General features: G+C 35.7%; 1 protein-coding gene and 1 long non-coding RNA gene across 8 annotated transcripts; one reads left to right on the top strand and one right to left on the bottom strand.

Moving 5' to 3' along the window:
- On the top strand, window positions 1–7777 carry LOC102583066 (probable F-box protein At1g65740). 7 transcript variants are annotated; one of them, XM_006366213.2, is made up of 4 exons: window positions 1–1988; window positions 2084–2193; window positions 5548–5624; window positions 5879–6152. In XM_006366213.2, the coding sequence occupies exon 1, from the start codon at window positions 243–245 to the stop codon at window positions 1347–1349; it is 1107 nt and encodes a 368-aa protein (XP_006366275.1). In that variant the 5' UTR covers window positions 1–242; the 3' UTR covers window positions 1350–1988; window positions 2084–2193; window positions 5548–5624; window positions 5879–6152. The 7 variants fall into 7 exon arrangements, with proteins under 7 accessions (XP_006366275.1, XP_015160291.1, XP_015160293.1 ...); XM_015304805.1 differs by having other exon boundaries at window positions 2084–2407; window positions 2499–5624; XM_015304807.1 differs by having other exon boundaries at window positions 2084–2569; window positions 3493–5624.
- Window positions 7778–10433: 2656 nt separating this feature from the next.
- On the bottom strand, window positions 10434–12205 carry LOC107058738 (uncharacterized). The gene is made up of 2 exons (XR_001472295.1): window positions 12126–12205; window positions 10434–10653 (listed from the first exon to the last, which is right to left on the bottom strand). It is a non-coding gene; the product is annotated as an uncharacterized lncRNA (long non-coding RNA).
- Between the last annotated feature and the right edge of the window lie 4988 nt (window positions 12206–17193).

The raw sequence follows: 17193 nt of genomic DNA, 5'->3' as shown, positions 1-17193 counted from the left end.
AATAGAAATTGGATTAGTACTTACGTCTAATTAGGCAATTTTGTTTAAAAAGGAACATTAAACTTGTCGATCTATGGTATTTCCAAATCCTTGTCAGTCTAAGAATATGTTACTCATTATACTGCCTCTTGTTATCACGTCTGCCTATATAAATCCTCTCCAAACCCTTGCCAATTACCATTCTCCTCTGGTTATTCTTGCCGTAGAAGCCCCTTTGTAGCCTCTTCTTTAACTATATTTATATGGCGAACTTGTCAGAATTGCCATCCGACCTCATTAGTACAGTTGCCGAGCGTGTCAAAGTGATTGAAGATTTTATTGCTTTTGGTGCTGTTTGTATCTCATGGCGAACTGCTGCCACAAGAGATAATTTTGATGTATCCTCCCAACAAATTCCATTGCTTATGCTAGCAGATAAAGATGATGATTATCGAGAATTTTACTCTCTTTCAAAACACAAAGTTTCACGCATATTTCTCCCAGAAATTAGAGGGCGAAGATGTTTTCCATCAGAGGGAGGTTGGATGTTCACAGACTCATGTACAGGAGAATTTAACTTGTTTCATCCTTTCTCCCGTACCCAAATTCAACTTCCTCCACAAAATGCCCTAAAGGAGGCTTTACAGAAAGACGCAGAAATAACTCATTACACTATTGACAAAGCTGTCTTATCTGCCAATCCTTCTCTTACATCAGATTATGTTTTGGTGATTTCCGATCTTACATATGGTAGAGGTGATCTCGCCTTTTGGCGACCGGGAGACGTCAACTGGACTAAAATTGTCATGAGAAGAAAGGCTAGATTCAACAGTCTCTTTCACCATAAGGGGAAATTTTATGCTTTTAATTATCATGGCGAGTTATGGGTTTTTGATGTTCCCGGCTGTAGCATTCCTGAACCAATTGTAGAGCCGCGCCGGCTTACTCGTCTGATAGATCCTATATTACATCAACCAGATACTCAATACTACTTTGTTGAGATATCGGGTGCACTGTTATTTCTTATTCGATTTTTGAATAACACATATACTAGTGATTATGAAACCATTAAGTTTAAGGTATTTGAAATAGATGTAATCAAAGATCAATTGAATGAGATTAATACTTTGGGAGATTCAACAATTTTTTTGGGACGTAATGGAGCAACTGCTATGGTTACAGGGCTGAAACCTAATCACATTTACTTTACAGATGATGTGTTTGAGAGCTATTTCGCCTTAGAAGCAGGTGGTGGAAAAGATATGGGGGTTTACAATTTTGAAAATGGAAAGGTTGAATCTTTTTATTCTGGGGTGTCACTAAGTCCTGTTTGCCCGCCAACATGGGTTAACCCATCATTCGGATCATAATGCGGTTTTACTTCCGCACCATCATATGGCAGCTCATGAGATCTCTTTGTTTTGATTTTTTAGCTAGTTATTTATCATTGTTTTTAACAAATTATCATTATAAAGTTAAATTAATCTATTTATTTTCCTTCATTTTAGTATGTTGTATGAATGTTATCATGTTTAAGCAATTCTAGTTGTGATTTCTCAAAATGGTTGAGGCTTATGAGATTCAGTTTGCAAATATTAACTCTACATTTGATTCTTGCATCCCATTTTGCTAGTTACAAAGTTTAGTAACTTTAATGAATTTGCTTTGATCCATGCTTCAATTGTTAACTGCAGTAGTTGGTAAGTATCTTATTAGCAACTGAAACTTTTTTAATAATTGATCTTACTAACAACACCCTAAGATTATAATCTTGTAGACATCTATAGTTTACAAAGATATGTCTTTTGCTTTCCTTTTAAGCATCTATGAGTTCTCCTGATTGTTCTCTGTTCCTTCCTCATTCTTGCTGGCTGTCTAATGCATCCATAGACCCTGCCATATGTATCTAACTTCTTTTTTGCAAATTATCCTGAGTTTAAGCATGCAATATGTACTGCAGTCCATCCACAGCCAAGCCACTTTTGATGGTGCTTTTGTTTTCCAAATCGGTAAGTCCTCTTGCAGCTGTTCCCTAACTGTTTCTCTTTGCAAGCTATAGCGTGATCTTACTGAAAACTACTATCCCTATTTCCATCAATTGCAGGTTACCACTTTGATTAACATGCTTGAGGAGTTCTATCAGTTGATTCACTCTACTAATCTCTCCGTCATTGCTTCTTCTTTATACAGGAATTTCCAGTTCCCTCCACATAGGTTCTCTGCTCTAGTGCTTTCATTGTAATCTCCTGCCCTTATACGTTAGAGAATGTACTTTCCATCATTCCATGTAATGATCATATTTTATTATTACCAGATATTTGCTCTTTTTCCATTGCCTGTTTTTTTTTAAATTTTGTCCAAGGATTCCTCCCATGGGCTTCCGATATTATGTTTCTATAAGCTGTGAATCCATAAGTTGGACTAACTGGTAAGTGCACCAGTCATTTCCTTTACCATATTTACTTGTGATCACTCTTTCCAATATGCTTCTTCTTACAAGGCACTAATTTTCTTTTCAGATTTCTGTATGACATTTTTGCACATTCTTTTATCCGTAGACTTTGCACCTAAAGGAAAGCCCAAATACACGGTAGGAAGCTTTTCCACCTTACAATGTAGGCTGTCTGCCAGTTTACAGAATTTCTGGCCAATAGTAAGCAAAAAGAACATGAGGCCTGGGCAACGAGCTGAGATGGCTCGACTCTTAGCTCTACTTAGGGGTGAACAGAACCAAAACACAAACCGCACCAAACCGACATATCGAGTTAGGGGTGAAGCCTTGTCTCGAGCCTCTTTATGGGGGAGAGAAGCCTTCTGGAGCTGCATTAGTGATCACATAAAATTTCTTTTTGATAACTAATTGTCACAGCGATATTCAAAACCTCATCTTATCCGGCATACTTAAAAAGGAAAGCCCAATTCATGTGTTCATACACTTTTATAAAATGTAATATGCAAAGCACTGTTGATCTTTCTGTCTCAGTCTTAAATGAACATATTTGTTAACCACCATGACAGATTTGTCTTCTTCTAATGAATGCATTTTGATTTCCTGCAACTAGTTTACCCATAACTTTCTTTAGTCTTTCTGTGTGAACCTCTAACCGAATTTCGTACATACCGCCGGGAGGATAATAGGTCTAATATCTTTAATGGCCCCAACTTCTTTCTCATTAGGAATGAGGCCTATAAGGTGGCACTGAAGCTCTGCACAAATTGAAATTACAATGGATTTTTTCTTTGCAAGGTTTTTCAGATGAATGAAGGCCTATACGTGGTGTCATGATTGCTACTGTTGAATTAATTTCCCATTCAACCCTTTCTTTTGTTGTCCTTTGAGTGTTAAATATTTAGATATATCTGTAGCTTTACTTTTCTGCGTCAAGTCTTGCTTCAAGAAGGTTATTTGACTATTGCAGTTTCTTTAACTTTATGTAACTGGGTTATTCCTTCTCTGCGAAATGCTCTAAAAGACTTTTGTTTCTTTCATGGATGTGAACATGCTAATTTCAGTATACTGCACTTCAAAAGCTCAATTTGTACAACTCTTGCGCTGTGGGTGACAAAGGTTTATTAAACATTTGAAAGTATGCTACAAGTGGAATTTGTCCTGACACTGGATTAAGCTTCTTAAGTCTGGGTAAAGCATTTTTGGTTCTCACTCTCCTAATGTTCTAGTAAATGACACTAAACATAAAGGTTATTGAGACTGATTTTTGTATCCCTATCCTTGGCAGGGTTGTTACCATTTTCCTTGCTCTTCTTTTCATACTTCTTGTTTTTGATTTTTTCCTTTGATAACTGGAGAAAAGCCTTGATCGTCAACGTCCTCCTTGTAATGCATTTCTGTTTGTATCTGTTCATCAGGAACTATAACAGTGACTCTATTAGGAGATGTGACCTCTAGTTGAATTTCAGCATGTTCTGTTCCTCCCTCTCTTTTCTTGAATTTTTATCTGCTCATTGCTTGATCCCGCTTCAATTTGTGGTGTTGTTTCTTTTATGATCTTGCCAACTTTGTCATGGTTTGAAACTTGTTCAGCATTTAGGGCAGTCACTAATTTGTTGTTGGATTTGTCCCGGTGTGAAACCTTTCCAGTGTTGAAGTCAGCTGCCAAGTTATTGTTGAATTTGTCTTGGTTTAAAACAAATTTGGAGTTAAGGTCAACCACCAAATTCAATCCCGGCATGGATTTGATAATAGAAGTTAAGCTCTCAGAACTTTGAATCTTGTTAGTGTTATCAACAAATGTATCAGTACCATTAATATCATCAGTTTTGTTTTCTTGTTCCTTGGCGGATTCTTGAAGACTGTTAGCACGGGTGCTAGCTTCGGCTTCATTGATCTCACCATTGTCATCCTTTTGAACCATCTCCTGATTATTCTCATTCTGCTCCACAACTTATACGTCTCATTTCTTTTGCTCAACTTGCTCTTCGTCGTTGTTATTTTCTTTAGGAGTATTCCCATCGTCCTGAGTACCATCATTATTTTCAGAAAGGATAGTTCTTTTCTTGCTCTTAACAGTGTTTTGTACTGAACGTGGTTTGACAATGACTTTGGATTTTTTCTTAGGCATTTTCTGTTTTGGTTCTATCTCTGATGGAGGGATTTTCTGTGGCAGAGATCATCTGGTTATTAACCTCATTGATAGTACTACCTACTTCTTGTGCCTTGGTTGACTGTTTCATTTTCCTCATTATCTTTGTAGTCATCTATACCAGCTTCATGAATGTCCTCATGGTCCTGCTTTGTAGTATTATCAGTAGCCATTTGCTCCTTATTATTCTTAAACTCTTCCTCTTTTTCTTCAGCTTGCTTCTTCCTTTCCATCACTCTACAATTGATCATCAAGTGGCCAAGTTTTTTACGGTACTTGCAATACTTTGGAATGCCCTCGTATTCTAATTTAATTTGAGGAGAGTTTTCGTGAGTCAAACCAACATAGACAAATTCTAATTGTGGCTTTAACAAATCAATTGCAACACGCACTTTGGCCATGCTCGGCCTTGTTCTTCCTCTAGTGGCCGTATCCATTTCCAGGGGAGTTCCAACCGCACTAACAATTTGTTTAACAAAATGCCATGTGTGTAGATGGAATGGAAATTTAGGGAGGAGTACCCATACGGAGTAATAGAAAGGTCCTCCTCCGGTCTCCTTTGTTGCTTGTTTAGGTACTAGTTTTCTTTCAAATTTGCTGGCACTTTGTGAATCTTGTGCACCTTTAAGTCCCTTGGTAGTTGGTACAAAGTACATACTTGCTTAAGTGGTTTCCTTGGATATTAATTTGGTATATGATGCTCTTTATTTTTCAACTCTGGCGTCTGCTGCAACAATTTTCGAACTTGCAGTAAGTTAGAGTTCTTTCATTGTTTCCTGAATCTTCTGAAAACCCAAGTAAGGGCACACTATTTTTGAGAAAATTTAAATTGAATCACCTTGATCATTTCTGCATGACATTAACATGCCTAATTTTTTTGGGGAACCTTTGTGTTTTGGAAATATTCTTGCTCTCTAGTCTTAAGGGAAAAAGTTATCTAATGGAGTAGTATTTTTTTTTATAACAGTGGTGTTGGGCCAGTTTGCGCGCACCTCGACTAATTCCACGGGATACATGTCACCTCCCACTAGCAACATATATCAGGTAACTTTGTCCACCAAGACTAGGACAGATGCACGGAAGAAATCACCTAGTGTTTTTTTATCTTTGAACCTGAGACTTTATGGTTCTCAACCACTTCATTGACCAGTATTCTAATAATTATCGGCCAAGTATTTAGCAATTACGCTTCAATCAAAAGCTAGCTAAGTTTAAATGTATGACATCACTATCGATGTTATGAAGTTGAGCTTTAAGGTCAATGTATTTTAAAGCTGTCCAATCCTCTCCTGTATCAGTGCAATCAAAATCTCTCAAAGCAGTGAATAAGTTATGACCTTACTTAGGAGTCTAGCAATTGGGGAGAATTCTAATGCTGAAATGGAAGCCTGAGTCCTAATAAGATGAGCTAAGCTAACAAAGTGTTTGGCTTTGGATAAGAAGAGTTCGAACTTGAATTGTTCAGAGCTAGAGACATTTTTCCAGATAGGGTGAGCTGATGTCGACTTTAACTGCATTGTTTAACAGGTGTATAGAACAATGCTACAGCAGTTATTATGTGCATTTTTTGAATTCTTGCTTACAGTAAGGACTTTTTACTTCTATTTAATAGATGTTTGACTCCAAGAATGATGAACTAAAAGACATTGGCGAGTTTATCCGTGCATGGAGCATATTCCACCCTGATGCTTCTGAAGCAGAGAAACAACCATATGCAAATTAATTCTGTGTATTTAGGCATGTTTATTGCATTAGTCTTTGTATGAATAAATCATAGATGTGCAGCTGCAAGTGCGGCAATGAACCTTTTCTATCTGATGCTTCATTGCTTTTAAACTATATGACATATGCAAACAGGCTCTTATTGGACATAAAGTGAAAATAAGTATGATATCTGATGAAAGAAGATAAACATGTAATTTATTTCAATTATGCTTTTTTCCCTTTAGGCATCAGGTGAATGAGATGACAATGGTGCAACTGTAAAAGTCAGGCTTGGAGCTTTCTGATGATTAGGAGAAGTCGATCCGTTCCAAATGTTCCAGATAAGACATTGGCGAGTTTGTTCGTGCATTAAGTATCTTTCCTTTGCAGCTCAGTTATTCAATGCATTTATGACTTCTGAAATCCACTTGCAAACAGGTGACAATGTGTCTCTTATGACATGATCATCACATAAACAGAAACAATCATCATCAACTGGAACGTGTAGCCTTTGGAATCTTTCCTTAATCCTTAGTGAGTAGCTTGTTTTGATAGGCAAGCCAAACTATCACCCTTTGCCTTGGCAGCATCATTGAACTTCACATCAGATCAGCCTCCTTCATTTTAGTCATAGTTCCCAGCATAGCTAAGAAACTACAGTTCACTGAGTAGGTCCCCTTAGGAGTCGGTTTATAATTCCCCCTGTGGTACCAGTTGAGCATCATCTATGACAATAACAACAACATACCCAGTGTGTGCAGATCTTATCCCTAACTCGGGGAGTTAAAGAGTTGGTTTCCCAAAGACCCTCGACTAGTTGAGAATTCTTTAAGAGAATTCAATTTCTTCCAATACCAACTACAATCCTGTGGTGGTGTGTGATTCCAAATGTCTCCAGAAGCTTTGATATACACTGTATTCATCCATTTAACCCACAACATATCCTTTTTGGTTGTCAGTTACCACAACAACATACCCAACTTACCCACTGAAGCAATGTTTTATGCCCTGCAACTCTTGATATTAAGTCCTCCATACATTTTGGGTACACAGATCTTATCCCGGGATACTAGTGCCATATTCCTTATATTCTCAGTACTTCCCCATACGTAAGTCTCTACATTTCCTGCCCACCTTTCAGCACACTTTTTGGGGCAGAATAAACACAACACCCCAAAAGTTGTAGGTAGAAAGTAACACTGCATTTAGTTTTTGCAGCCTGCCAGCATATGATAAATTCTTGGATCAAGTATGATTTGTTCTGAGTATCTTATAGGAAGTGCGCCCTCAGAGAATCCTGTGCATGCTAATATTCTGTCCTGATCCTCAGCCTGCTGAGAATATGTTGGACTTGTTAAGATTGGCAACCAGCTCTATCACAGCACTATCTAGGTTATGTCTTCCTGTTGTAGTGCTTCAAAAGGTCATGAAAAATAAGAACATTTTGAATTAAGGATCTCCACTGGCAGCCAGCAAGAGCTGTATTACTTTCACATTAACATCTCATACAGAGGGTGGTTGGCGCTTCCTCATTTAAATATTTATTCAAGTATATGCTTGTGGATGAAACAACACAGTAGAAGTGCTTCAGCTTTGTCTGGCGTTCATTAATATCAATGAATAAAAAGTTGTTTAATAATTAATACGTATATAATAATGTATTTTTCAATTCCTTTATATTCTACTCCTCTTTGGTACTGTCACGGGATTGTTGTGTGCGCGCGCGCAATAAACCACACAAACTCCAAATATTGTACAAAATGATGAAAAAAAATCATATCGAAAACGAAACATTCAAATCTACTACTTCCTCTGTCCCTAATTACTTGCTCACTTTTTCTTTTATAGTTGTTTCTAATTACTTGTTCATTTTGACAAATCAAGAAAGGACAAAATAGTTTTACCTATTATACCCTCAATTAATTACTTTGAAAAGATAGAATTTCTTGAAAATCTTAAATTTTTAATCCATCCATTTCATACTATAATTAGTAGAGGTAAAATAGTAAACTCATTATGTCAATAATTGCTTTTTTAATAGGTGTGTCGATTAAAAAATGAACAAGAAATTAGGGACAGGGGAGTACTTTATTTGTATTGTAATCTTTTAATAAAAAGAATTCAATCAAGCCCCTTCTTTTTATACTTAATTCCGTCACTGACTATCTGTCAACAATAACAATAGTGGCGAAAGTCTACGTAAGGAGGGGAGGGGTAGTGTATGTGTAGACTTTATCACTATCTAGTGAAGATAGAGACACATTTTTTGGAAGATCGTCAAAATATAACAATTACTACGGAAGCAGTAACAACAACAACAAAACAATGTAATAATCGAAATATCATAAAACCATATGGTGGTAGAATTAGCAAAAGCAAGATACTACAAGAATGAAACTAATACTACGACATACACCACTAAGCTTAACCCTTCAGGAAGCAATAGAACACTCCACTATCTACTAACCTTCTACCTTGATTCGCGACCTCCACACCCTCCTGTCTAAGGTGGAGTTGCGTCATGTCATGTCTAATAGCCTTCTCCTCAATATTTTTTCGACCTACCTCAGCCTCTCCTCATACCCACCATATCTAATCTCTCGCACCTACTCAATTGAGCTTTTTTTCTTCACATGTTCAAATCATCTCAATCTCGCTTCCCTCTTCTTTTTCATAACTGAGACCACTTCCACCTTTGCTTGGATATCTTCACTCTAATTTTATTGCTTTTAGTATGCCTACTAATCCATATGAGCATCCTCATTTCTGCCACTATAGTGCGATTTTCTTTCTTTCCCAATGAAAACATGACATGTAAACAATTTAGACTATTAAAAAGAATACTAGCTAGAGTCTGCACACCCTTATAATGTTTTCACTAAAATAACATGCCGGAAGGAAATCCAATGTAATCATCTAGACAAAGCACAACTAGAATTGCTTAACTATGATCATAACCTTCATACAACATATCAAAGTGAGGGGAAATAAATAGATCAATTTAACCTTATAATGATGATTTAGAAAAATAAATAAAATAATAAATAACCAAACTAGAAAAACCATAGAGATCCCGGGCTTAGTGACACCACCAAAATAAATAAAAAATCAATCTTTTCAGTTCACCTTCGATTATATCTATTTCAAATTCAATGTTTTTTTTCTGTACAAATTAAGTCCATCAATTACATTGCTAATGAGCTAGAAAATAAATTTTAATTTTAAACAACATGGTTCATGATGGGTCGCTGTTTCTTTCCAAGCCAACGCTCTAATTGGACTGAATTGTCACACTCGCATGCTATAGTTGGGCTGATTACCGCGGCTTTGGACCAAACTAACCTCCATCCAAGCTCTTCCAAATTATCATCACGCTTGGATACAATATATCTAACATAAATTATACTACTTCCTAGTCTCTCCATTTCAAATTAATTGAATTGTTGATACATTTTTCATTTTTTAAATTAACTTAATTGTTCAGGTTTCAAGACTAATTTTAGAGTGTTCTTCCAATTTTACCCTTCATTAGTTAGTATTGAAACTAATGATTAATTAATATTTAGTTATTTTAATCATAAATTTGACAATAATTAATAAGGATAAAAATGAAAAGTTATGCCTAATTTATGTCTTAATTTTTTTTCCCTTAAAGAGTGTGAAACACCTCAACAATTCAATTAATTTGAAATGAAGGGAGTACCTAATTTGACTTGTATGTGTCATATACATATATCTAGCGAAATAAATGTGGCGTGAAGATAATTTTGAAAAATAAAGCGAGAACGCCTAATTAGATCCTAAACCAGTGAAATTATGTTGTTTGCTCATTAAATTTTACATCATTTGAGTTGTACGTAAGACTATATACTTAAAAGGTTCAAAAATATAATCTATCTACTTTTACTTTATTTGTATTATGTAATCTTTTAACAAAGAGAAATTTAATCAAACCTCTTGATCATCAATACATGTAAGTTATTTCATCATGTATATGAGATAAGTTATTTTATCACTATAATATAAATAATGAGATAAACAATCTAAAGACTACATAATATCTCCAACCAAACACAAGATAAAATAATTTTATATTTTATATTTTAAAATTATTAAACCATATATCTCACGCCGAGCGATTACTAAATGCATAAACTAAAATCCATCGAAAAAATTGATTAAAACGTGGAGGTAGACCCCATTGCTGACAGTACGGGAAAGTTGTAATAATAATAGAGCCTCAAAAAGACTCCACGTATTCTTCAATACACAAAAATATCTCTCTCATTGGGACCTTCTTATCACTCCTTTCCTTTTCCATCTCTTGAATTAGGAATCTTGGTCTGATTAGCTGACCCAAACTCCAAACCTACTCACACCAAATATAACAAAATTAAATTGCCAATGCTATAAAAAAAAATCTTAATATTTATTTCACTATATTTGGGATAAATAACGCATGTAAATAATGTTCTTTCAGAAAAAGGCTCACTAATAATGTTCTCTCGATTTGAGGCACAAAAATCTAAAGAGTCAAACCGTCCAAACCACACAATTTTTCTAATTATAATTATAATATAAAGGTGCCATTTTCTTCTCTCTTTCCCACTGAAAACATGACATGTGTTGAATGAAAAGAAGTCAAAAGACGAGCACTAGCAGAAAATACTCCCTCCATCCCAAAATGATGGTCTCCGCGAGAATTAAACTAATTCAAATATATTTTTTTCATTCATTTTTATTTGTTATGTTACTTTTTTCAAAAGTTAATTTAATTAATTTCAATGTTAAATTAGATTACATTAATTTAATTTTAAATAAAAAATTTAGATATTAAAAAATTATATGAAAAATACTATAAATTACAATTTTTTTGCATATCAATATAATGAAAAAATACATCGTAAAATATTAGTCAAAGTTTTTATAGTTTGACTCTAAAAAAAAAAAACCATGACAATTAAAAAGTATCGTCAATATTTTTTCAAAATAAAATTGAAATATTTAGAAACTATAACAATTCAAAATATTTCAAACGTATTTGACGGTCCAAATAATAACTAAGACAATCCTGCGCAGCCACAACACAAGTGACTCGTGGCACTAAAATATCTCTTACACAAGCACTGTGACGGTCGCGTCGGTGAATATTTTTTATTTCTTTAGTGAAAAAAATCAAATCTAAATTGGGGTAAATTTTGTCTGCATACTTTATAGAGTTATTAGAATATTCAAACATATACATCCCTATTTTCCCATATATATATGTGTCAATATCACTAATTCATCTGCTTTTGTGAAACCCCACATCAAGACTCAAGAGTGGAAGGAACACATCACTCCTTTATTAGTCTCTAGTCATTACATTCTTTATTGCAACAAAGAGCACTATAAACCCTTTCATTTTCAACCAAACATAGGAGTAGAGGAGAGGAGATGGAGGATTTGTGGCAAAAAATGGTCTTTCCGGTTAGACGTGTTTGGGGTGCTGTTTCTGCTCGTGTCAAGCCTCGTAAAGATGGTTAGTCATAAAAAAACTTACTCGCATTTGGTGTTTCTCTTACTCTTGATTTAATGAACATATAGGAAGAAGCTAAATATAGATGCACTAGTTTTTCAAAGCCTCTCCCCCTGTTTTTTCTACAATCTAACTTTTTAAAGATGTGTTTGTTTTAGATATTGTCACATAAATTGGGACGGAGGAATATAAGTTATCACTAAGCTAGGGTAGAAGAGAAACTTGTAACTTCATAAATTTTGGCACTTAGGATGCAAAGAATTTGGACAGTCTTAAGGAACAGAGTGAAAAACATAGAGATAGTAGCTTTATGGATTACTTACTTTTGTTTACATCAGGTGCTGGATTATTGAAGCTTCAAGGCGATATACAGTCCTGTGGATATGAAGATGTACAGGTGATGTGGGAAATGCTTGGAGGGACGGAGTCAGAGTTGACATCTCGGCACATTAAGCGTAAAACGCCAACAGTTGTTTAGGAATTTTGTACGGTTCAACACCATCCTCCTCTACAGATCACACCATTGAGACGGTATGCTGCACTGCAGAAATAAGAGTATCTGAAGAGTGAAGAGATGTATGTTACTTATATTTCTCAAGCCCCTGGGTAGATATGGGGACTTTCATGGCAACATTATCAGTTGTAAATATACCATCGCCCTGATGATGTATGAAAATTCGGCACTAAATAAAGAAAAAGAACTATGAAGAGCTCATTTTTTCTTACTTTCTTTGCTTACGTGTGAAATACAGAAACAAAAGAATACTAGAAGAATGAAACTGATCATACCCGTTTTGGTGGCCATATAGACACAACTCTAATAAATTGGAGGCAATGTTATCCAAACAGGCCCATCCACAAGTTCACATCTGAAAAAAGAATCAAATCAATATTATTTCTTAGATGGACCATAAATAACAGAATTTTTAATGCGCAGTGCCAGGCACTGTTGTGCTGCAAATCACCACTGGAAGGTCGATTGTATATGCTATGGATTATGGCTATCCCCTTTACTGATGTAGCCAGCATAGTTGCAACAATTGCATGTAACCTATCACTTAAAACAGTTCTGCTATGTAAAAAGAAAAGGAAAACTGACGAAGAGCTCAATTTCCTGGTCTTTGTGACTTGTGAGCTTGGTGGACGCCAAAATCTGCATCGTTTATGGTGATAAACCAAATGCTACCATGTCCAATGTTCAAACCACAGAAAAAGAATAAAAGAGAAGAAATCTCATTGATGTCTCATCACAATGCTCTCACACACCCCTCTGTAAAACGAATGCAAATCAAAAGATTCGGCATCTGTAGCATGCATTCGTCCAAAAGCTTTGGTATCCACCAGAGGGCTGAAGGTGAATACATAGAAAACAAAAGGTTGATTCCCAGAAAACATCAAAAGTCCAAAATACTTTCTTTTTCCAGGATAATGAATCTCAGGGTTAGCAACTACTCCCTCCATTTCGAAAAGAATGTCCTAATTTCCTTCTTAGTCTGTTTCAAAAAGAATGATCCCTTTCCTTTTTTGGCAACACTTTAACTTCAACTTTCCACGTGGCATGTATAAGGCCACAAGATTAAGGACATTTGGTACATTTGACATAACTTTAATTTAGAACCACAAGATTAAAACGTCTTCTTTCTTTTCTTAAACTCCATTCCAAGTCAAACTAGACCATTCTTTTTGAAACGGAGGAAGTAATAATGATACAATAGAATATTCAACTATTAAAACTTGATAGTGAAGCTCCATCATTTAGTAATGTGATTGCAGAGTAATACCACGGGAAGTGTTAATGTAGTCTGCATTCTTTCACATGCACTTCTAAAATGATGGATATTTTGAAGAACGGGACACTACTGTAATATTATCTAATCATTCAGTCATTTAAGAAAATCTAGCAATAAAGGAAGTAGTAGTAGTAGTAATAATCAAGGGCTCAGAACTTGACCTATATTATCAAAGCATTCAATCACTTAAGATCTCACAATAACAAGTAGGGAAACATAAACAGGATTAAGTGGTAAGTCATGGCCAATAGAGAAGGCCTGAAAGTATTGAAACAATTACAAATAAACCTAGACCCCAGCTGATAATTAAGCATAGGCAATTACGGTATCTTTAGGACCAATAAATTTACTGCACTTTCTACATGCTCCAGAGCTGATAACTAAAAACGAGATGCTAAACAGCATTCAAGGGCACTAACTTGACAAGACGGATTGCTGTAGGGCTCCGAATTGTGCTTTCTCCATTCAAATGTTAAAACATTCTGAGTTAGTTTTTTGTTGAGTTCCTGGAATGTTTTTTTGGCATAAGTTGAGTTTTGGGAAGTCTTGGAAAACAGTTGTTTACTGCGTTTAGATAAGTTTTTAACTTAAAGGGGAAACATGTCTTTGGGTTACATAAGACCAGTGTACTCTAAAACCTGGATATGGCCAAGCTTAGGATTTTGGATATATTTGTGAGAACTGTTTTTCCAAGACCAAGCCATACCTGAAAAGTTTCCAAAATAAAAAAAGGAACCACATTAAGAGAAAAAAGCAGATAATCAAGGTAAACCATCACCTATGCTAATAAATTTCATGAGTTTCATACAAAACCCAGATACAGAAAAGCAAGAGACAGCAGTTTTGGGATACACTCTAGGAGACCATTTCAATATCATTCTTACCTCCTCCCTCACCCTTCGCAATCTCTTAGCTACCTCTAACCAAGACACTGATAAAGCATATTTTATGATTCAGCATTACTGTTCACAAACATCATAAGAAATCCACATAAGATTCAGAAGGGTACTCTTCTTGCTACACTTTATCTCTATTTCTCTTCACCCATTTTATGCTACCATCCAACATAAGTACGTAACCCAAGCCACACTCAACTAAAAAGTTGATTCCTTTCAATTCAAAGTGTTATTCTGATGGCAGTGCTCCTTAATCTGTCAAGAGGTAAATCAGACAAACATGCTGAATAAATCTATTAAAACGTTTAAGGTCCAAGTACAATCGAACAGGATATATTCACGGCTAATAGCTATAAGGTTAAGGCCTCCCAGCCACTATGCCCCAAGCAAATTCCAATCCACCTTAACCTGAAGATTTGCTAGTGTATGGGATAAGAGAGTAGTAGTCAAACCTTTTAAACACCAAACCAAGTAAGCAACGTGCAATTGCGTAACTAGCTTGGACAAGAGCAAGATGAGAGAGCCAGCTTATGACAGTTGAAACTGGGCTGTTGATTTTTTCAGTCTTTTGAACACATCAGCAGCACACTAATACAGAAGGCAACATAACATGGATCCCTAGAAAAAAGGGTCTGCTCACAGTGAGATCATGCTACAAAATTTTAACAAAACCGGAGAACTTACCAAGTCCTTTGCCATGGAAACAGATCTGGAGATCCAAAGCTCCATTCAAGGTAGCTTGATTTAAATGGTAATGTGTAAAGAAGCTTGTCTCATTCGTGAGAATCTCCAAAAAGAGGCTCTGACCTATGTAGCAAGTGCTTTCTGTGTGAGAGACATTCAGAGTAATTATGCAATTGTGGAAGCCTAAATGATTGCATTGCAACAGATCATGCCAGGATCAATAAATGATCTACTGAAGTGCTGGCCAGAAAAGGCCCAAGGAAGAGGAAGCTACTATGGTGGAATACTATACCTGCATGTATTTGGCGGACTGTCTGGACGGAAAGAAATAGAAGATGTTTTGAAGATTCTGCGAGCTCCGCCAACATGATAAAGTCTAATTGTATATTTTTGTTTCGCTTATAGTGTAGGATGGAACACATAAATGAGGCTGAAACAGATCTACAAACATTAGAATCCCTACAAGATTAGATGGGGCACATTTTTGTTGTTTGTTCTTTTCCTAGATTGCACAGTCCCCAATAGCACTTCCTTTGCATTGTTCTAATTTATAAAATTACTTTACCTTCTAAAAAAATGTTATATTAAAGTGATCATAGCATTTTAAAATTGGAAATGCAAGACTGTGCAATGCTGGAACCAGTAGAAGGATGGTTTTACTAAAAGGCAAAGTTGTTGAAAAGCCTCTTTCCAGATCTTCCGTTGATGATCTACAGAAATGACCTCAAAGTGTCCGGAAGGAATTATCATGCTTAGAGACTGTTTGGATTGGCTTATTTTAGGTGCTTTTAAGCCAAAATAGCTTTTAAGCAGTTTTGTAGTGTTTGGATAAAATAAAGAAGTGCTTATAGTTATAAACACTTATTCTTAAGCCAAAGTATAACAAAAATAAGTCAAAAGATATAAGTCATAAGTCAAAAGACAATCCAAACAGGCTCTTAATCCGAGAACTAGTTGTCGTTTTTCCATTTCCTCCATGTAGGAGGCAATGTGTAAATTGAAATACTATCAACAGATATGACCTCAGTGTGTCTGGAGGGAACTATCATGCTTAGTCAGACAACTATTGTCCCTGTGTTCTCCATGTACGATGCAAGGTGTAAATTGAAATACTATCAACAGATTTGACCTCAGTGTGTCTGGAAAGAATTATCATGCTTAGTCAGACAAGTTGTCTCTCCATTTTCTCCATGTAGGATGCAAAGTGTAAATTGAAATACTAAACCCATAAAGAAGGAATCTAATTTGAGAAGTAGATGAAAAGGAAGACAAACCTAGCCAGAATATCAAGCATCTCTAAAAAAAATTTAAAAATGTACAGAAGACTATTTTTATTTTTTTGGGAATGTGTGTATAATGTAATTCAATGTGGAGAGCATGGGATGGTAGGTAATGCGATTAATTGGTAATAAAATTAATAGGCTAATGATGTCAGTGCCAAGTTTCTGTCATAGCTTTTAATTAGATTAGTTTTCTACATATTACATAACCAATATCCATGTACTATCCCCATTGGACACGACATAGGGTCCAACACTTTCTTACTAATGTTGTCTCAAATGCAAACTTATTCCTTTCCATGCTGCAGGAGTCCATTGAATCAATAAAAGGATTCAAGCAGGCAACCTAAAGAAAATTAAAGGAGAATCTTGAAGTACTTTCGTTGAACCCATACTTGGAGATACAAGCAAAAACTTATAGGTACTGGAGGACGCAAGTGATTCTGCACTTTCTCACCCTCAAAGACAAGCAACCAACAAGAGATGTCTAGTAAGCTTGACACTTCTCTTTCCTAACTGCTTCCTTCCACAAGCCCACCTCACTCACAAAAAGAAACGTGTTCCCTTCAAAGGTTGGCTAGAGGGAAAAGATAACTAGGCATAATCCAATAATTATGAGCTTGAAACTGAACCAAAAAGAAAATGAAATTGAACAGACATCAAGGTTGGTGAAGCCTCTACTACCAGGGAATGATTTTGTGCCATGTTGTGATGGCTACAAGCCTCAGAATGTCCTTTAGG

The sequence above is a fragment of the Solanum tuberosum genome, unplaced genomic scaffold (genome assembly GCF_000226075.1).
Source record: "Solanum tuberosum cultivar DM 1-3 516 R44 unplaced genomic scaffold, SolTub_3.0 scf00578, whole genome shotgun sequence".
Lineage (NCBI taxonomy): Eukaryota > Viridiplantae > Streptophyta > Magnoliopsida > Solanales > Solanaceae > Solanum > Solanum tuberosum.
Note: the sequence above shows the minus strand (reverse complement) of the source record. Positions and strands in the feature narration are given on the sequence as shown.

Bases quoted from the DNA above. Each gene is read 5' to 3' on its own strand.
- LOC102583066 (XM_015304806.1), top strand. From the start codon at position 243: ATGGCGAACTTGTCAGAATTGCCATCCGACCTCATTAGTACAGTTGCC.